The following is a 22,318-nucleotide window of genomic DNA, read 5'->3' as shown; positions in this document are numbered from 1 at the left end:
CAATATAAATCCTGCACAACAGAAACATGAAGGCTTAGCTTACAATGTGTCCCTAATTCACACCATAATAATCTCCAGCAGAGTACGTTAGCAGGTGTAATACTGAAGTGGTGGAAGAATTTGCTTCTTGATGTCAAGGGGGGGGGGGGGGGGGGGGCGGCGGCAGGTAATCACCATCTGCAGATAAACTGTGAATGGTGCACAGGCACACACATAAATCTCATAAAATCATATTAGCATTCAACATATTGCACATCTTTTAGCTGCAGAATAACTCAATCTCACCCCCAGCACCACCAACCACCCACAATATCACACATCAAACTGACATACTGGACTTTCATTTGGGAGGATCAATGTTCAAATCCCCATTCAGGCATTCAATCTGATTGCCATGGTTATTCAAAATTGCCTAAGTGAATGCTGGGATGGTTCCTTTAAAAAGAACAAAGCCAATTTCTATCTGTACTTAGACCAATCCAATCTTGTGCTCCATCTCTACTGGGATTTTAAATACTAATATTAATTTTCTTTTCCCACAAACGCAAAGGATGATATTCAAGACCACAGCAAAAAATGACAAGTGAAGTAGGAATAAAAATTAAAAGGCATCTAGCACACAATATTAGCATTGTCAGAAACTAAAATGGTGAACTGGTGTGCATCACACAGAGTTCTGGCTGCTCTCTCATATAGGGTTGCTTTTTCCTCACCCATAAATGGAATAACAATGTAGTATATCAATATGTATAATGTCTATTGCTGTTCTCAAAAAAGAACATAACAGCAGAACATACATACCTGTGGCCAAGTTACACTTGACACAGACTCTGACAGTGACATTCTGCCAAAGCTCAATGTGGGTGATGACCTTGGAGTTCCTGCAGGAGAAGAACCTCTGCCACCAGAACGCTCCTTTTCAACTGCTATGTCTCTGTCTCGTAACTGATCCTGTTCAAGAGAACATTTAACAGTTGTAACACCTTTACTATTATAAGTGCAATGATGGTAATTTAGCCACATCATCTGTCTTTCCATGTATTGACATTATATCATTAAAATAACCTGAACTCACTCATATGAACATTATATTCACGACATAACATGAAAAAGATATGACAGTTTCCACTTCTTTATGTACTCGTTTAGCACTAGTATGACAGCCTGCTTGCTTACTGGACACACACACATACCAACAACTATCTGCAATAGTCAAATTACTACTACACAGTGAGAAATGACAGAATTTTCAGTATTTTTGTATACAGACCTCACACTCATACAAAGGAATTCTTTGAGAAAAGCTACATCTGGAACTGGTATCCAAGAACAACAAGTACAGTTATCAACAGATAATATGAACATTCCAATCAAATCCCGTAAAGAAGCACCTGAATCCAAAACAGGAAAACTACACACAAATGTCTTATCAAACGCTATCCCCACATCTAGAAGCATCAGTCACCATTTAGTAAAATCAGTACACAGAGAGGTCTTCCAACTGGTAGTCAAAACATATTTTGAAGTACATACTCAAGAGTGACGGCCAAGTCCAATAAATGGTTATAAGTATAATTCGCTGTGAATGTCAGCAAAAGGACAGTGAGTAACCAGTACAAACAACACATATACAGTTTATTGAACATTTGGTCCACAACCGACTACTGTCCTCAAACATCTCAGTTGCTGAAGAACTCTGTAGAGTATATTATGGTGTGTGAACAAACAAATGGGATAACATTGCCAAAACGATAGTGGAAATTTGTCTCAATAATCATTTCATATATCAGGATAAAGTGTACAACATGAACACAGAGTGGGACTTTGTACGGAAACTGTTGCAGAATTCATACCAATGTGCCCTATTCACCTGGTACCTGGGACATGGCAGTCCCAGGTACCAGGTTTGGGATCCTCTGGATGAAGATGATCCACAGAACACACCTGCAAGGAAGTACCAGAGCTAGATATGAACATCATTCATCCACAGAGACAGAAGTTCAGCAACAGGGACAGCATAACAGTATTTCAATCTATGAGAGATCCTGACAGTAAAATCTCAGTTGTGATTTTTTTTCCTGGCATACTACATCTAAAAAAGTTTGCATTATTGTGTGATTGTGGCACTTACAAGAAGTATTATTATTATTATTATTATTATTATTACTATTTTCATGAATGGGCAGTTTAATACAGATGTAGGCTTATGTTCCACTGTAAAATGTTGTGTATGACATTTGAAACAAAAGAATTGAGACTGATGTTACTAACTGCCACTAATTTGCAGTACCAGTTAGCAGTGGTCAACTACAAAATAGGATCCATACAAGCCCAGACACTTCTCCATTCATTCATTCATTTTACCGCTCAAAATATTTATTGAATAGCACTGTTTAAGATACTGCTTAGGAGCTATTCCACTATTGCTGACTGATGGCATACAGGAGCATGATTATGTAAGGGGCAATTAAAAAGTTTGTTTGAACGCGATACAGTCCAGACACACTAAGCCAATCAGACAAAATTGCTGTGAGCATTGAGGCAATCATCCCATTGATGCATTATGTTGAAGGTAAAACACCATGTTCTGTTCTGTGAAGAAGCCGTAACTGCCTGCTTCACATTCTTGTCCAACAGGAACTGTTGACACTTCAAGCCCTTTTTTAAGGGACCGAAGGTGTGATAATTGCATGGGAAGAGATAAGGACTATAGGATGGGTGCTCAAGTGTCTCTCACTTGAATTGGACTCCCAGATCGACCGGAGTCTTGTGTCAAATGTGCATCTCTGCTTGCTTGTCATCAACTGGTTCAAGAACAACACCGATTACTCCTATTCTGTATCATTACTGGTGACAAGAAATGGTGTCTTTATGCTAATATAAGGAAAAGAAAGGAATGACTGAGCCCAAACAAAGCAGCAACTCTCCGACAAAAGCCTGCTTGATTCCAGAAAAGATAATGTAATGCATCTGGTTGAAAAGTGACAGTGTGGTGTACTATGAAATACTTCCCAAGGTGTAACCATCACTGCTGACATTTATTGTCCACAACTGAGATGTCTTGTAGATGCAATCCAAGAACAATAAACTGCATAAAGTGATGCTACTCCAAGATAATGCCTGCTCACATTCTGCTAGACTGATAAGAATGCTGCTGTATGGGAGTTTGGCTGGGAAGTCATTCTGCAGCCACCTTATTCACCAACTCTTGTGCCCTCAGATTTTCACATTCTCCACTCTCTATTGAACAACCTTCAAGGCATTCCCTTTTTGGATCAAAATGTGCTCCAAACATGGCTTGTTGAGTTATTCGCCTTAAAACGACTTAATTTCTACAGCTGTGGAATCAAAAAGTTACCACACCACTGGCAGAGTATTGTAAATAGTGAAGGAGAATATATTATGGATGCCTAAATTTTCTGTTATGTGTATCTGTTGTGTTTGTCAAACTTATAGAAAATCACTATGAACTTGTGCACCAAGCCAATATTTTACCAAAACTCCACTAACCTTCAAAGTAATCATCATTAGCTACCATAAACTTCTGACATTGGTTGCAAAGCTGTTCTAAACTGCCAGCAAACACTTGTTATGGAATCTCTTGAAGCGCCATGGACATGCATTGTTGGATATTTGCATCACTACTGCAGATGAGAACTGATGCTACCAATACGATCCGGAACCACGTGACAGTCAATGGTATAGTATTCATTGCCTTCCCTGCCTCCCAACAAAAGTCAGCTGACAAAATCCAAAATTAAGACAACATTAATTGTTTTACACAACAGCAAAGGCTTGATCCATAATGAATTTCTACTCGAGGGAGGCAGGGAAGATGACAAACACCATGCCATTGACTGTTGTTTGTTCTCGGATCATATTGGTAGTACCATGTCTTATCTGTAATGGTGCGGATATCCAACAATGTACGACCATGGTGCTTCCACTAATTCCACAAGAAGCATTTGCTGACAGTTTGCAACAGCTTTACTACTGATGCCAGAAGTGTGTTGTAGCTAAAGGTGACCACTTTAAAGTCATTAAAGGTATTTACTTTCTAACTATTGTTTCTTTTATTTTCTGAGACCATTCACTGAATTTTTCAGGCAAATCTTGTATAACAACTATGGCATTGTGCTTTTCTAATATTATAGTTTGCACCTGTAACAAGATGTGCATACTACAGTGGGTGTATCATTCACCCATTCCTTAGAATACAATACGTACAATGACATATGAGAGTGTTGTCAACCAGTAAAATCACTTCAAAGCTCTTTTGAAAATAAAGCTCACATTTTAAATGTAACAATTATGTGTAGCTTCGGCAAATTTATCTTCATAAATTATCAAATAACAGTATGGTAAAAGTATGACAGAATCAAGTAGACAAATGCACATGCATGCCGCTCTCCCCACACACATGCTATTCTTTGGGGGCACTTAGCACACATATGTTAATAAATTAATTGATGGGACAATATGTTCATAGATGTACTATTATCTCAATATAGATGAAAAGAGCGTAACCTGGAGCATGGCAGTTTTCCTTTTCTCAGCTTCTGTAGCAGCACGCTCTACTGACAGCTGCTGCTCTAAACTGTTAATTTGCCTCTGTAAGTCCTTCATCTCTTCTGCCAATGTCTCCTGCATAGACTCAGATGTGCGGTGTTCCCTGTGTGACAGACAAAACTTCTAGATAAACTAGTGAAATTTGTTTTAACCCACAAGCACACGCACACGCGTGCGCCCATACACACACACACACACACACACACACACACACACACAGAGAGAGAGAGAGAGAGAGAGAGAGAGAGAGAGAGAGAGAGAGAGAGAGGGGGGGGGGGGGGGGGGGGCAATATTTAAAGTTATATTAAAAATACAGAATACACAGCACAGCAATCACAATGCTTATACAACAGTCTACCAAGGGGCACATGCAGAAAGTTTTCTATGTCTACGAAGCTGCTACCAAAATGAGACACTGCACATTACCATTCACCTTGACTGCAAAAACAGTTGCCTTCATCTATACTAAAAGTGGAAGCCAAAGAAGAAATGAACAAGTCTCACTCTCATAAGTTGTGCATTAATATGACTTCATGGCACAATACTGCTGACAGAGATCATCTAATTTACAATAACATCAGAGCTCACCTAAAAATTGTTATGATACCATCACACCACACAGTGCAGACAACTAAATGAAATTGTTGGCCAACCAGAATACTCCCAAAGCCTGTTAGATCTTCACATGGATTTAGGTTAGTGATAAATTAATTCGCTTACCGCTGCTTTTACAATCTGTACACATGTGTGCTTGGCACTGCCCAACAATGAGCTCTGACCACGCCAACTTTTTTTTTAAGCAAGGTGGTAGTGGTAATAAATAAATAAATGTTGTGTGGCACCATGGCCTGGTGCACGTCTTTCAACTGGATGCCAATCCTGTGTCTTGCTTGACCTTAAAATCAATGGCACCCATGTTTCCCCAAAAACTCATTCATCCAAGTACTATCCTGGCCCAATGTTGCTTAACTTCGATGATCAGGCAGGGACCAATGTTATCAGTGTGGCAAGGTTGTTGGCTGGTAGTATTGGTCATCTTCAGAAACTTACACTGAGTTATACAAAATTCTTATGATCTTGCATCATAGCTAAGTGACGACAATGCGGTTCAGTCTCACACTCCTTTGGTCATCACACTTGAACTCCACATCCCATAACTACAATCCCCTAGACATTTGGTTATGAAACAATTGATGGAGTTTGTCTATGACCCTCCAGTCAATGATGTGCATAAATTTACAAGATTGTGTCTTCAGTGCATGTCAGCTTGTACAACACCCACCAGTATTTTTCATCAAAATACAGAAGCCTGTTATCAGAATAATATCTCATGCTAATTTAAGAACTTCCTACCAAGACATCTACTTTTAATTTTGTTTTTTAATGGGGGAGGGGAGGTATTCTGACAATTAGTTCATAAATGTCCTTAGTCACTGCCAATATTTCTCTCAAATGAAACAACAATTTACTGTTTCCAGTCACAATTTATTCTAACAGTAAACTTGTGACTGATAGCAGTAAACATGTTGTTTCACTCCATATCAGTAACAGTAACCAAAAATGTTCAGAATACTTCTCTTTCTCAAAAACCAGAGAAAAGCATAAATACAGGGTGTTTCAAACAGAATGAACTCATTTTAGATGGTGATAATTACGAAACTTGGGAAGTGCTGGCATGGAAAAGTGCACTGTCTGAATTGGTGTAACCTAGAGTTTCAGAAATCGCTGTTAGATGTCAGTCAATGCGTCTTCTCAGTTTGCAGTCAGTCAGAAGCAACATAGCATCTGCTCAACAGAATGCATTTTGTCTGCTGCAGTTTGCAAAGAATGAGTCAGTAATTTCGGTCCACCGTGCTTTTCGTCGGTGTTCTGAAATTGATCGGCCTGCACTCAAAAACATTAGTTGTAGGTATATCCAATTTGAAGAGACCGTATGCTTGCGCAAAGGTAAGAATCCAGGTGGACCTTGCACTTCTAATGACATGGTGGAGAGAATACAGTAAACAGTCAGCTACCTTCAAAAATGCTGCCGAGTTAGCTCTCTCCACAACTTCAGGAGGATTCCAGTGACTTTTATTTTCCAACAAGATAGAGCTCCACTACACTGGCACGACAATGTACATCAGTTTCTCAATGGCACTCTGTCTCAATGCTGGATAGTGTGCATGGGACCCTGAGACACTGCTCTGCATTCTTGGCCTCCAAGATCACCTGACACGACCAATGCGATTTTTTCTTGTGGGGACATGTGAAGGAAAGTGTGTTGCCCTTTACCTCGTGACACAGAAGAAGTGAAGTTGCCATAACTTCTGTAAAAGCAAATACAATGTGTAAAGTTTATGACAATTTTAAGTATCAACTAGATTATGTCCGTGTTGCTGCTGAGAGATAGAGAGTATTTTTAACAGCTTAGCTAAAAATATAAGATTTTGTGAGTATTTTGCAATGCACCTCCCTTTGTAGCATGTTTTCATCAATAAATATGGAGTTTTTAAATAAGGTCATTCTTTCTGAAACACCCTCTACAATGACTTCTAGGGGCTAAGATTAGTAAAGAAAAGAGCCAGATATATATGTACTCAACAATGTTACTTATATGCTTACTTACTTACTTACTTACTTACTTACTTATACTGGCCACATGAATGGAGTTGGTCCTTGGCCTCACTCATTTCAGCCTTCCACACCTTTCTGTCAGCTGCATCTTCAGCTCTCTGACCAGTACCTGCATGTCTGCCATGGTATTATCCTTCCATCTCTTTCTCGGCCGTCCTAGTGGTCTCGTTCCTTTGGCTTCTCCATCCATCACTGTCTTTATTACTGTGTTTTCATCTCCCTCCTCACATTTCCATACCACCTGAGTCTATTAGTTTTCACACTCGCTACAATGTCATGTAGTGTGTATAACTGCCTGTGTTCTCATTTTTCCTTATTCTCCACTATACATTTTCTTTCACTGGTCCATATTTTTTCTCAGTACTTCATTTTCAAAAGTGATGAGTTTTTTCTCAGTTTTTGTCAGGGTTCATGTCTCGCTTGCGTAGCACACTGTTGGTTTGATGATGGTCTGATATATTCTTATTTCTGCCTGCCAGGATAGTAACTTAGATCTTATGATGTTATGTATAGCTCCTAGACATCTTCCCTTGGCTTGAATTCTCGTTACAATCTCTTGTTCAATAAGGTTTCATTGGTTGATGTTGATACTGAGGTACATGAATGTGTCTGTCTTCTGTATTGTTAGGTTACTGACTGTTAGATGGTTTGGTCCTAACTGAGCTCTTCTTCCTATTACCATGAACTCTGTTTTATGTTCATTTATGCTTAGGTACATTTCCTTAGTTTCTTTCATCAGTACAGTTCCCATTTTCTCCAGGTTTTCCATGCTCTTTCCTATCACCACAATACCATCCGTGAAAGCCAGAACATTTATCTTTATGGTAACTCATGCACATTTTTGTGTTACTCTCCTCAGGATGTTATCGAGTGTCGAACTGAACAAGGTTGGTGATATAATATCTCCCTGTCTCACTCCTGTTTTCACCTGAAATGTTGCTGAGAACTCCCCCTGTACTTTCACTCTACATTTTGATTCTATCACACACATTTTAGTTAGCTTATCTGGTATCCCATACTCCTCTGTTATACTCCACATCTCCTCTCTCATTATGCTGTCACATGCTTTGTTGCGGTATACAAACATACAGAAGGTATCCTGATTGTGCTTCCACTCCTTATCTATCATTTGTCCTAGTGTGAATATTTGGTCGGTTGTAGACTTGTTGTGAACCCCACTTGTGCTATGTCTAATATTTCTTCAGTGTATTGGTTGAGCCTGTTCAGTATAATCCTTGATGTTATTTTATAGCAAGTGGATAGTAGTGATATCCCTTGTAGTTCTGTGTCAATGTCTTGGCTCCCTTCTTGTATATGGGACACAGAGCAGCAGTTTTCCATTCCCCCAGCATTACTTCTTTCCTACATATGTCTTTTATCAATTCCGCTAATCATTCATATGTCTTTGTCTCCCCCTCTTTTGTTGAGCTCAGCTGATATCATTTCTATGCCTTGAGCCTTCACATTTTACGATCTTTTTATTGCCTCCTTCACCTCTCTCAGATTCTGTTCATCAACTAATGGTTGTACTTTCTGGTTGTTTTCTGCCCTGTTCTTGTTGTTGTATGTGTCTACCACATTGTTCAGCAGTTCTCTGGTGTTTCCCCTCCAGTTCTCTAGATATCCTTCATTTGTAGTGATCAGTTTTCCATTCTCAACCTTCATTATCACAGGCTTAGGTCTGTACTCATTTCGATAGCTTCTCATTGTCCTGTAAAACTGTTTATTATAGTTCTGGCTATAGTCCTCCTCTGCCTTCTCTATGTGTTTATTGATGGATGATCTTTTCTCTCATTTGATTGTTCTCATCATTTCTCTCATGGCTGTCCCGTATTTTATTTGATTTTCATATTTGTTATTGATCATCATTACCTGTCAGGCAGTCTTCCTGGCCTGAACCGCTTTTCTACACATTTCATTAAACCATGGCTTGTTCTTGATATTGCTCTTATTGTTATCGCATAGTAGTTCTTCATCTTCTTTCCTATTACTTTCGTTCTCTAATTCTGTAAACCTATTTCTAAGCTTCATCTTAAACTGTTTATTCACCTTCTCTTCTTTTAGCCTACTCACATCTACTCTTTGGGTTCTTTCACCACTGTTGCTCTTACTTGGTTGTTTTGGTAATAATTGTTTCATCTTTATTAGCACAAGAGAATGGTCTGATCCTATCTAAGCTCCTCTCATTGTCCTAACATCTGTTACTGCCTAGTTTATGCTTTTTCCTCTATCAACACATGGTCTATTTGGTTCCTAGTTAGTCCATTCGGTGAAGCCCATGTTGCTTTGTGTGTGTTTCCAAGGGGAAATGATGTATTGACTATGTTTCTAACTGTGGCGAAGTTGATGAGCCTTGTACCATTATCATTTGATTCAGTATGCAAGCTGAAATGCATATATGTGGTTGCCATTGGTGTTCTTGTCCTATTTTGGCATTTAAGTCTCCCAGCACAATTTTCATGTAATACTGAGGTAATCTGGAGCACATATGATTTAAGGGTCATAGAATTCGTCTTTTATGTCTTCCTCCTTGTCCTCGGTTGGGACACGGACACTTACTAATGAGATATTTCTATATTTACCTTTGATTGTGATGCAGCATATCCTTTCATTGACATGTTCTAGTGGCATCACACTGACCATTATTTTATTATGTGCCACAAATCCTGCCCCAAATATATGGTGACCATGTTTGTTTCCACTGTATATGATTGTACAGTTTTTCTTTCTGTGCATGCCTTGCCCAGTCCATCTTATCTCCTGCAGGGCTGGAATATCCATCTTGTACCCTGTTAGTTCTTCATTGTACTCTGTTACTTCTTCATCAAATATCTTTGTCTGCCCAGCAGCATATAGTGTTCTTACGTTCCATGTTCCTATTCACAGTCCTTTCCTCGTAAGCTTGAGTTGTTTTCCGTAATATCCATTCCACTTGAAGGCTGGGTGTAACTTTATAGGAACCCTCCATTTTTTACAATGTAGAGTGGTTAGTCCAACAATTAACCCTGCCACTTTATTTGGGCCCAGAACTGGCTGGAAGGCTATCTACCTCCCAGAGCAAATTAAAAATTATATAGAAAACAAGATGGAGTTTAAGACTGAATTATTTAAGACTGAATTAATAACTTTCTATTGAGCAATTCTATCTACTCCACTGAAGAGTATTTTCAAAGACACTCTTAAATTTAACGTTCTACATTAGTTTATAATTACAATTAGCATTATAATACAGTAATGCAAAGTAATTTCACTTTATTGTACTTAAATTACACCTAAAGTACATCTTCGGCTTCCATTAAATGTATATCTTCAGCCTTCTTTCCACAGCTCAGAGACTACTTTCCATGGGATCAATGGAACACGAGTAATGGAATGTAATTGTTACATGTGAAAAATCTTCATCAATCAACTTACTTATCTCGCTCCTCACGTAGTTCAAGGTAGAGTTTCCGTTGACAGCTCAGATCATCCTGCAACTGGGCAATCTCAGCATTAGCGCTCGATAGCCGGTGTTCCAGAGAAGAAACTTGGGAATGCAGAGATATGTTTTGCTCCCGAGACATACGTTCCTGTTCTGTTAGAGCAGACATTCGGCCTTGCAGCTCACCTATGCAATCATTGAAATATTTAGCATTGTTTAATATATTGACACTGCAATATTTCACACAGTAATATTCTAATGAATGGGTGACTAAGATTATCTTTCATGACCTACTTCATTTCTCAATTGGTAGGCTGTGTCTAAAAAGGTAAACTGTGTCCAGTTCCATTTCTGATACGATCACCTTCATAGATCATTCATGAATACATTTCCTCTCCAGTTTATAATACTAGAACAAAGCATCTGCAGCGTGGTAGTTTTGAAATGGGAAAGAGCCAACATAATAACTACTAACATGAAACATAACACCACACACATGCTGTCTTCTTTGTTTAGTGGCCTATGTCACATGTTTACAGGTTATAGAGGTTAATACCGTCTTTTGCAACTATAATAAAAATCCTATCAAGGAGAAATCCATTTTACTTTATTTTAAAGCATTTTCGGTGGTCACTATAACAATTTGGCTTTTGTTATAAATCTAGGATCATGGTACAGTTCTCATACTTTAACTTACTACTAGAAACAATATTGAATTATTATCATTACTTGTGTTTCTCATTTTAACGTTCTCCAACACATATGGATTTTTGTACACAGTGCTTTCACTGATACAAAATATATTTATGTTTTTATGTCATGTTGGTCTACTGTCCTCTTACGATTTCGTATACTTTGTTTTGGTATAGTGGGATGCAAACTTCTTTTGTTTTGTTTTGTTTAGAGGGTAGTTATTACTAAATATGTCTGTTCCTATTGTGGTAGGAAGGAGGAAAAAGGAGGTTAGTATCTGATGCCCCATTGACATCAAGGTCATTAGGGATGGAGCACAAGCTAGGATTAGAGAAGGATGGAGATGGAAAGTGGCCATACCCTTTGGAAGGAACCATCCCGGCATCTGCCTCAGAAGATTTAGGGAAATCACAGAAAACCTAAATCAGGATGGCCAGATGTGCATTTGAACCATTATCCTCTGGAATGTGAGTTCAGTGTGCTAACCATTGCGCAATCCCACTCGGTCCATTGAGGGTGGGTGGAGCTTTTCTTGTTTTACAAATGTTGAATGGCCCGTGTCCTTGCTCTTTTATGTTCTTTCTATCTTACTTCAAATGTTCTGCTGATCTGTCCAAAATATAGAGTGCCATAACTGTTACAATGAAGTTGATAAATGCCATCTTTTAGATATATGTCAGTGTCATCCTCCTGCTTTAGACATTTCTGTATTGTATACTTATATTGATATGGTTTCTGTGACCTGCAGCCGTCTAGAATGAAATTATAATTATATATTAATACCTTCAGCTGCTGAGGGTGTTGATATATATCAACGGGGACTGGTGCAAATGTGTGCCCCAACCGGGACTCGAACCCAGGATTTCCTTCTTATATGGAAGACACTCTATCCATCTGATCCACCGAGGGAACAGAGGATAGTGTGACTGCAGGAACTATCTTGTGCACGCCTCCCGCGAGACCCACATTTTCACCTGATATGTCCACACACGACATTCGTCGTGTCCCTAGCCAACACACTCATTACTCGTGGAAGACATTCTTACCAAGTCCCGAAGGAGTTCAGGTAATATGTGTGCATCTGCACAGAAGAAGAAGGTCATGGCCCGTATTGCCAGAACTATATACTTACATGGATAAGGTGTCTGTTCTTTCGGACATGGCAGTATGTATAACTACAAAGTCTGTCACATTTCCTGTACTGTTTGAATAATAAAACCCATATTGTTTCAATCCAACAGAAATTAAAGATATAAATGATGCTGGAAGACACACAGAACTCAATTAGCTCAAGTGAATAACTCTGAACTTTGATGAAGTAGTTGTGGTGAACAAGGAGTGAGGGTTGGGTTGGGTTGTTTGCATATCCATCCGCACATACACACGTCTGCTTGTGTCTGTGTACGTGCGGATGGATAGGTGGTGGTGGGAGGGTGCATGGGACAACTTTTACACCGCGGACGGTTACAAGGGTAGGAGCCAGAGGGTAGGGGAGGTGGTTTGGGGGTTTCATAGGGATGAACCAAGAGGTTACGAAGGTTAGGTGGATGGCGGAAAGACACTCTTGGTGGAGTGGGGAGGATTTCATGAAGGATGGATCTCATTTCAGGGCAGGATTGGAGGAAGTCGTATCCCGGCTGGAGAGCCACATTCAGAGTCTGATCCAGTCCTGGAAAGTATCCTGTCACAAGTGGGGCACTTTTGGGGTTCTTCTGTGGGAGGTTCTGGGTTTGAGGAGATGAGGAAGTGGCTCTGGTTATTTGATTCTGTACCAGGTTGGGAGGGTAGTTGCAGGATGCGAAAGCTGTTTTCAGGTTATTGGTGTAATAGTTCAGGGATTCAGGACTGGAGCAGATTCGTTTGCCATGAAGACCTAAGCTGTAGGGAAGGGACTGTTTAATACGGAATGGGTGGCAGCTGTCATAATGGAGGTACTGTTGCTTGTTGGTGGGTTTGATGTGGATGGATGTGTGAAGCTGCCCATTGGACAGATGGAGGTCAACGTCGAGGAAAGTGGCATGGGATGTGGAGTAGGACCAGATGAATCTGATGGAACCAAAGGAGTTGAGGTTGGAGAGGAAATTCTGGAGTTCTTCTTCACTGTGTCCAGATCATGAAGATGTCATCAATAAATCTTTACCAAACTTTGGGTTGGCAGGCTTGGGTAACCAAGAAGGCTTCCTCTAAGCGACCCACGAATAGGTTGGCGTATGAGGGGGCCATCCTGGTACCCATGGCTGTTCCCTTTAATTGTTGGCATGTCTGGCCTTCAAAAGTGAAGAAGTTGTAGGTTAGGATGAAGCTGGCTACGGTAATGAGGAGAGAGGTTTTAGGTAGGGCAGCAGGTGATCGGCGTGAAAGGAAGTGCTCCATCACAGCGAGGACCTGGACGTGCGGGATATTTGTGTATAGGGAAGTGGCATCAATGGTTACAAGGATGGTTTCTGGGGGTAACAATCTGGGTAAGGATTCCAGGCGTTCGAGAAAGTGGTTGGTGTCTTTGATTAAGGATGGGAGACTGCATGTAACGGGTTGAAGGTGATGATCTACGTAGGCAGAGATACGTTTTGTGGGGGCTTGGTAACCAGCTACAATGGGGTGGCCGGGATGATTGGGTTTGTGAATTTTAGGAAGTAGGTAGAAGGTAGGGGTGTGGGGTGTCAGAGGGATCAGGAGGTTGATGGAGTCAGGTGAAAGGTTTTGTAGGGGGCCTAAGGCTCTGAGGATTCCTTGAAGCTACGCCTGGACATCAGGAATGGGATTACCTTGGCAAACCTTGTATGTAGTGTTGTCTGAAAGCTGACGCAGTCCCTCAACCACATACTCCCGACGATCAAGTACCATGGTCGTGGAACCCTTGTCAGCCGGAAGAATGACGATCGATTGGTCAGCCTTTAGATCACGGATAGCCTGGGCTTCAGCCGTGGTTATGTTGGGAGTAGGATTAAGGTTTTTAAAGAAAGACTGAGAGGCAAGGCTGGAAGTGAGAAATTCCTGGAAGGTTTGGCTAGGGTGATTTTGAGGAAGAGGAGGTGGGTCCCGCTGTGACGGAGGATGGAACTGTTCCAGGCAGGGTTCAATTTGGATAGTGTCTTGGGGAGTTGGATCATTGGGAGTAGGATTAGGATTATTTTTCTTCGTGGCAAAGTGAAATTTCCAGCAGAGACTATGAGTGTAGGACAGTAAATCTTTTATGAGGGCTGTCTGGCTGAACCTGAGAGTAGGGTCGAAGGTGAGGCCTTTGGATAGGACAGAAGTTTCGGATTGGGGGAGAGGTTTGGAGAAAAGGTTAACTACTGAATTGGGGTGTTGAGGTTCCAGATTGTGTTGACTAGAATTTTGAGGTTTTGGGGGGAGTGGAGCTGTAAGTGGGAGATTGAGTAGATGGGAGAGGCTGGGTTTGTGTGCAATGAGAGGAGGTTGAGGTTTGTTGGAAACCTGATGGCCCCCTCGTACGCCAACCTATTTACGGGTCGCTTAGAGGAAGCCTTCTTGGTTACCCAAACCTGCCAACCCAAAGCTTGGTAAAGATTTATTGAGGACATCTTCATGATCTGGACTCACAGTGAAGAAGAACTCCAGAATTTCCTCTCCAACCTCAACTCCTTTGGTTCCATCAGATTCATCTGGTCCTACTCCACATCCCATGCCACTTTCCTCGACGTTGACCTCCATCTGTCCAATGGGCAGCTTCACACATCCATCCACATCAAACCCACCAACAAGCAACAGTACCTCCATTATGACAGCTGCCACCCATTCCGTATTAAACAGTCCCTTCCCTACAGCTTAGGTCTTCATGGCAAACGAATCTGCTCCAGTCCTGAATCCCTGAACTATTACACCAATAACCTGAAAACAGCTTTCGCATCCTGCAACTACCCTCCCAACCTGGTACAGAAGCAAATAACCAGAGCCACTTCCTCATCTCCTCAAACCCAGAACCTCCCACAGAAGAACCCCAAAAGTGCCCCACTTGTGACAGGATACTTTCCAGGACTGGATCAGACTCTGAATGTGGCTCTCCAGCCGGGATACGACTTCCTCCAATCCTGCCCTGAAATGAGATCCATCCTTCATGAAATCCTCCCCACTCCACCAAGAGTGTCTTTCCGCCATCCACCTAACCTTCGTAACCTCTTGGTTCATCCCTATGAAACCCCCAAACCACCTCCCCTACCCTCTGGCTCCTACCCTTGTAACCGTCCCCGGTGTAAAACCTGTCCCATGCACCCTCCTACCACCACCTACTCCTGTCCTGTAACCCAGAAGGTGTAGACAATCAAAGGCAGAGCCACGTGTGAAAGCACACACATGATTTACCAACTGACATGCCTACACTGTGAAGCCTTCTATGTGGGAATAACCAGCAACAAACTGTCCATTCGCATGAACGGACACAGGCAGACAGTGTTTGTTGGTAATGAGGATCACCCTGTGGCTAAACATGTTTTAGTGCACGGCCAGCACATCTTGGCACAGTGTTACACCGTCCGGGTTATATGGATACTTCCCAGTGACACCAACCTATCAGAACTCCGGAGATGGGAACTTGCCCTTCAATATATTCTCTCTTCCCGTGACCCACCAGGCCTCAACCTCCGCTAATTTCAAATTGCCGCCCCTCATACATCACCTGTCATTCAACATCATCTTTGCCTCTGTACTTCCGCCTCGATTGACATCTCTGCCCACCCTCTTTGTATTTACATATGTTTGCCTGTGGCTGTATATGTGCGGATGGATATGTGTGTGTGTGTGTGTGTGTGTGTGTGTGTGTGTGTGTGTGTGTGTGTGTGTGTACCTGTCCTTTTTTTCCCCCTAACGTAAGTCCTTCCACTCCCGGGATTGGAATGACTCCTTACCCTCTCCCTTAAAACGCACATCCTTTCGTCTTTCCCTCTCCTTCCCTCTTTCCTGATGAAGCAACCTCGGGTTGCGAAAGCTTGAAATTTGTGTTTGTGTTTTTTATCGTGTCTATCTACCAGCTTTTTATTTATTTTTTTTATTTTTATTTTTATTAAATAAGCAAGCATAGGTAGGTGTATGTGAGGCACAAGGGTACAGGGGAGGTAGTTTGACAAAATGGGAGGGTACTGGGAGAACAGCAAGGAAACTGTGTGGGGGAGTGTACACAGTGGAAAGGTGAAGAAGTAGCTGAAGGACAGAGAATATCAGAAGCCATGGGAATTGTAGTATTGGAGGAGACACTGAAGGGACAGTTAGAACATACAGTACATGTCATGTGTTTGGTGTGAAAAATTTACGCTGCTCAATAGTTTTGAGAAAGACTGTAACAATTATAAAAAATGGTAGAAGCATTCTTTAGCATTCTGCCAGACATATGTTCAGCTGATCCTGTTTCATCCATGAACTTTCACGGACTTGTTTAGCCTGCAACCAAAGAAAATATGCCACTATCTCTCATAGCACCACTTACCTATTGTGTCCGTGAGTGACTTTTCCTGTTTCTCAAATGTCGCCTGACGACTTGCAGCTGTGGCTTGCAGCTGTTCCAGCTGCCTCAACAGTGGTCTCGTTGCTCCTGAGGCTGCTTCAGCCAGCTCCTCACTCCGTGCCTCTGCTGCCTCAAGTCTACGTAGCAGCTCAGCAGTTTCTTGTCGTAAAGATGCCTCCCGCCTGTAAATTACTCTCATACAATCTATTTCTGCAGTAAACCAATGTGCACCAGTAATAAAACACTATCTGACAGGAAGCTACTTACAACTGGGTATCTGTTACCCAATCAAACAATACATTTAACTACTTTAGAAAGACAATTTGAAACAGCATTATCCTGGTGCAATTGTCTTTAAGAAGCTGCTTACATGCAGAAGAAAGCGAACTGGGAATCTCCATAAATTCAAAACTAATTTAAAGTCATACACTGAAGTGACAAAAGTCATAGAGTAGCAATATACAAGTACACAGATAGCAGTAGTATTGAGTATACAAGGTATAAAAGGGCAGTGCATTGATGGAGCTGTCATTTGTACTCATGTGAAAAAGTTTCCAACATTATTATGGCTGCAAAATGGGAATTAACAGACTCTGGATGCAGAATGCTACTTGGAGCCAGATGCATGTTATAGTCCATTTCTAAAATCACTAGGGAATTCAATATTCCAGGATCCACAGTGTAAAGTGTGTGCCTAGAATACAGAATTTCAGTGGAGTTGTCAGTGCTTAAAAAAAAATATCCCTATGTGAAATAACTGCAGAAATCAATGTGCAATGTACAATGAACATATCTGTTAGGACAGTGTGGCGAAATGTGGGGTTAATGGGCTATGGCAGCAGATGACCAATGCGAGTGATTTGCTAACAGCACGACGTAACCTATAGCACCTCACCTGGGCTCATTACCATATTGGTTGGACCTAGAAGACTGGAAAACGGTGGCCTGGTCAGATGAGTCCTGATATCAGTTGGTAAGAGCTGATGGTAGTGCTCGAATGTAGTGAAGACCTCACCAGGCTCCAAGTTGTCAACAAGGCACTGTGCAAGCTGGTGGAGGCTCCATAATGGTGTGGGCTGTGTTCACATGGAATGGTATGGGTCTTCTAGTCCAACTGAACAGATTATTGACTGGAAATGGTTATGTTTGACTACTTGGAGACCATTTGCAGCTCTCCATGGACTCATATTCCCAAACAACAATGGAATTTTTATGGATGACAATGAGCCATGTCACTGGGCCACAACTGTTTGTGATTGGTTTGAAGAACATTCTGGACAATTCGAGTGAATGATTTGGCCAACCAGATCACCCAACACAAATCCAATCAAACATTTAAGGGGCATAAACAGTGAGGACAGTTTGTGTACACAATACTGCAGTAGCAACACTTTTGCAATTATGCATGGCTCAGTATTTCTGCATGGGACGACCAACGATTTCTTGAGTTCAAGCAAATGTTGAGTTGCTGCTCTATGCCAAGCAAAAGGTGATCTGATATGATATTAGGAGATATTGCACGACATTTGTAACTTCAGTGTATATCATCAGCCATTTCTTCTAAGAATTATTTAAATATTTTGGTTCTGCTTTTGTACAACTACCATTACCGCTGTACAAAATAATGGTCATTTAAATAACTCTTGATCATACATCTCATAGTAACAATTGTTTTTGATAGTTATTAGTAAAATCACGTAAATGTTAAGCACATTGTAGTACACATGCATCAGCAGAATAGTAAAACTGGAAAATCAGTAGTTTTTCAATTAATTATTGAATGCATTAACTTCCAGCCTTCTCAAATATGAATAGAATATGGTCAATGTGTTTGTCAAATGATCTGGGATACCAGTATCTATCTTTAATGATGATTATTTATTTAATCCTAAAAACGTCTTTCCTTCTCATCCCATCTGGTAAGTCTCCTCTGACCCGGGGTTCTGGGTGACTTTTCTGAACTGTAGCCCTTTCCTTAAATCTCTCCAGTCCTTTTCCTTCACCCCTCTTCCTTCCCCTTCAACTCTTCTGCCAGAAGAAGGAGCCACTGGCTCGAAAAACTTTTAAAAGTTAAACCTTTGTGTGTGTGTGTGTGTGTGTGTGTGTGTGTGTGTGTGTGTTCTCCTTCCACTGCTTGGTGAGTAGATTTTTTTTTATCTATCCATTTACATTATAAGAACAAGATTGTTATAGTTGTATCTCAGGTAATTTATGAAGTGACTTTTCCATCTCTGTAGTACTCATGCTTGAGCATTCATCTTCATGGTCTATGACAGTTTGGGATCCACAAAAAATACTGTGTGAATGACATACAACCAAACTAGGAAATTTCAAGGGATGCTTATGATTAGAATGTGATTACTGCACACATCAGCACAGTAATTAGTGTAATTACTAAAACAATGTCAATCAAATGTGGCAAAAAAATCTATAACACAACGGAAAATCCAAGATAGAATAACAACGATATGGAAAGGACCAATTGCCATTCACCAAATAGAGGAGTCGTTGAGTCACACACAGGTACAATGAAAAAGAATGCTGGAAATATTCAGCTTTCAGATGAAGTCCTTCATCACACATAGAAAAAACACACACATTCACACGAGCTCAATTCTCTCTCTCTCTCTCTCTCTCTCTCTCTCTCTCACACACACACAGACACACACACACACACACACACACACACGTGGCTACTATCGTTACCAGGCACTAGGCCAGCTGCAATTGCATCTGAGGTGAGTAGCAATCTAATTAGAGTGGTTAGTTGAGGCATTTGGGGGAGGGGGGGGGCAGATGGGGAATGGGGAGGGATAGCAGGGCAGAGGTGAGTGTGGGGCAAGATGCTAGAGCTGCCTGTGCGAACTTGCAGGGATGTAGCAGGGACAGGAGAGGCCTGTTAGGTGCTGCATCAGGGGCTGTTCCACGGGGGTGGGGGTGGGGGTGGGGGTGTGGGTGGAGGGTTAGATGGCATGTTTAGTACTGGAATGGGATCAGGAGAGAGGGGATAGGCAGATGGAGGGCAGGGGATATTGAAGTTTGAGACGGGGCAGTTATGAGAGCAAAGGATATGTTGTAGGGAGAGTTCTCACCTGTGTAATACAGAAAAGCTGGTGTTGGTGGGATGAATCCAGATGGGACAAGCTGTTAAAGCATAACAGCACCCATTAAAGTGATGCATGTTGTGATGGGTGGCATACTCTGCAATTAGCTGGTCTAGCTGTCTCTTAGACACATTCTGACACTGGCAATTCTTGTGGACAGGTAGGTTGTTACTTGTCATGCTCATGTAGAATGTGGCACAGTGGATGCAGCTAAGTAGGTAGACCACACGGCTGCTTTCAAAGATGTCCCTGCCTTTGATGAGGTACGACATGCCTGTGACAGGACTGGAGTAGGTGGTAATGTGAAGATATATGGGTCAGTGCTTGCACACATAAGAATCTGGTACAGTAGTGCTTAAAGGCTTCACAAATTGTCCTCCTGAAGTCAGCATCTATTTATCTATGGTCCTATGGTTCATTAACATTATACAGAAATTGTTGTTTCGTTACAAGTTTCTTTACAGTGATTGTGTAACTTCCAATCATGAACTGTACTAAGTACATATCTCTCCTGTCTACGGTCAACTATTATTTTAAACTTGAGCCACAATACTTTTGTGTAGGCCTGACCTCTCTGATGCTGTTTGTATTGAAATTGGTCTTAGTGCCCATGAGGCTGGTACAGCAACAATGATTACTAAACTGCAACTGGCAGCTAAAACAAGTAGGAACATTTACATATTTAGTAAAATTATATATTTACCAAGCAGCAGCAGAACACACACATAAAATACTGTTGTAATTGGCAAGCTTTCAGAGCCAGTGGCTCCTTCTTCAGGCAGAAGGGTTGAAAGGGAAGGAAGAAGGGTGAAGGAAAAGGACTAGAGAGGTCTAGGAAAAGGGGTAGATTACAGGAAAGTCACCCAGAATCGTGGGTCAGGGGAGACTTACCATATGGGATGATAATTTTGTCAATAATTGACTGTTTTTGTTGTTATACATATTTAGTAAGACAGATAAAGGGGCAGTTTGTCACATTCCAAAGAGATAATAAACATTCAATGATTTAGTTGATGAGGAAAGAGCAAAAAGCCACAATAATCAACAGATGATTTGTATGGGATTCATTGTTCTGTACTAAATAAGAAGGTGTGAAGCATGTGATGAAATTGGTGGCACAAACAGTAAATTTTCTGAAGACCCATGCATTATTACATCATTAGCTGTGATAGTTTTTGACAGAATTGAACAAAGAGTATGGAGATATATATTACTGCAATGAACATTAGTTGAGTCAACGGGCATACCTGGAACAGTTTTTCAATTTAAGACTCACTATTGTTGAGATTACGAAGGAAAAAGGAAAGTACGAACAAAAATTAGAACAGTCAGAATGGACTGCAGACATCTCACTTGAAGTAGACTTGACTGCACAATACACACAGTAAGATGCCGCAAGGTGAGAAACAATTTATTTCTGATTTGGTGGGGATGAATTTAGAAAGAAATTGCAAGACATCCCGTGTTCCTTGTGTTATTTCTTTCTGATCTAAATGTGGTGCATTTGCAGTTTCTCTTTCTTCCCGCTCAGACAATGTAGATGTGAGCAGCCATGCAATTCAACTCCGCATGTGAGTGAGAGCACTGCATGCTTGGAGAATTCTTGGCTCTCAATTCATGACATGATGCAAAACTTCACTGGTGCGCATAACTTTTGCATGATGCGGCACTGCCAAGTAACACAGCTTGATGAAACTTGGACCATACATAGAAAGCACATCTATAGTATGGTGTGGTATGGTATGGTATAGTATAGTGTAGTAGAGGAGATAACTGAAAGAAATATGCCATGAGGTGAACAGAAATGGCATATATATTCAAAGACTGTAATTACACTGAAGTCACCACGATTTATAATGGTCCTCTGGACTTTACAATAGGTGGGACACGGTTCTTAACGAGTTGCATGGTAACAACGGACAGCACTGCGACATGCTCCCATGCTGGCCACAACGGTAGTAAGGAATTTTTGTGGTAGTGTGTTCAGTTTCTTTACCAGCATAGTTGACAACTGCTGAACGTTCGTTGGTGTATATGGACATGCCGTGATATGTCTCCTCATCATGTCCCACAAGTGCTCAATTGGATTTAAGTCGAAGGAATGGCAGGACAGTCCATTTGCCAAATGACCCTCGTTCCAAGAACTCCTCCCCCTGTGCAATCTGATGCTCTCATGAACTGTCATCCATTAAAATGAAGTCAGGGTCGAATGTAACCCTGAAAAAGTGTTAATATTGACTGATGAACTTGCTGTGTTCAAAGATTTGGTGGTAAATAATCTCAAGCGACATTCCGCCTCTCTACGCCATAACACCTGACCATCAAAATCATCAAGTTTGACAATGTTCCTGGTTGAATTGTGTGTTACCGTCTTTGTCATATGAGGGTAAGTTTTAATTGTGTGTTCCCACCTCTAGTCATATAAGGGTAAGTCCAAAATCAATACTCAGACTGAAT

General features: G+C 41.2%; 1 protein-coding gene across 3 annotated transcripts in view; it reads right to left on the bottom strand.

Annotated features, from left to right (window-relative positions):
- The window catches only part of LOC124606621 (TATA element modulatory factor), a 171,711-nt gene that overhangs the window by 27,808 nt on the left and 121,585 nt on the right, over positions 1 to 22,318 (bottom strand). For all 3 annotated transcript variants that reach the window (XM_047138609.1, XM_047138612.1, XM_047138610.1), the window contains exons 14-17: positions 16,740 to 16,939; positions 10,600 to 10,792; positions 4,528 to 4,672; positions 802 to 951 (exon numbers count right to left, since the gene is read on the bottom strand). In XM_047138609.1, the coding sequence (XP_046994565.1) occupies positions 802 to 951; positions 4,528 to 4,672; positions 10,600 to 10,792; positions 16,740 to 16,939 (688 nt within the window). The remainder of the gene's footprint in view (positions 1 to 801; positions 952 to 4,527; positions 4,673 to 10,599; positions 10,793 to 16,739; positions 16,940 to 22,318) is intronic.

Source organism: Schistocerca americana, chromosome 3, assembly GCF_021461395.2.
Source record: "Schistocerca americana isolate TAMUIC-IGC-003095 chromosome 3, iqSchAmer2.1, whole genome shotgun sequence".
NCBI lineage: Eukaryota > Metazoa > Arthropoda > Insecta > Orthoptera > Acrididae > Schistocerca > Schistocerca americana.
This window is presented reverse-complemented; position numbering and strand designations above follow the sequence as displayed.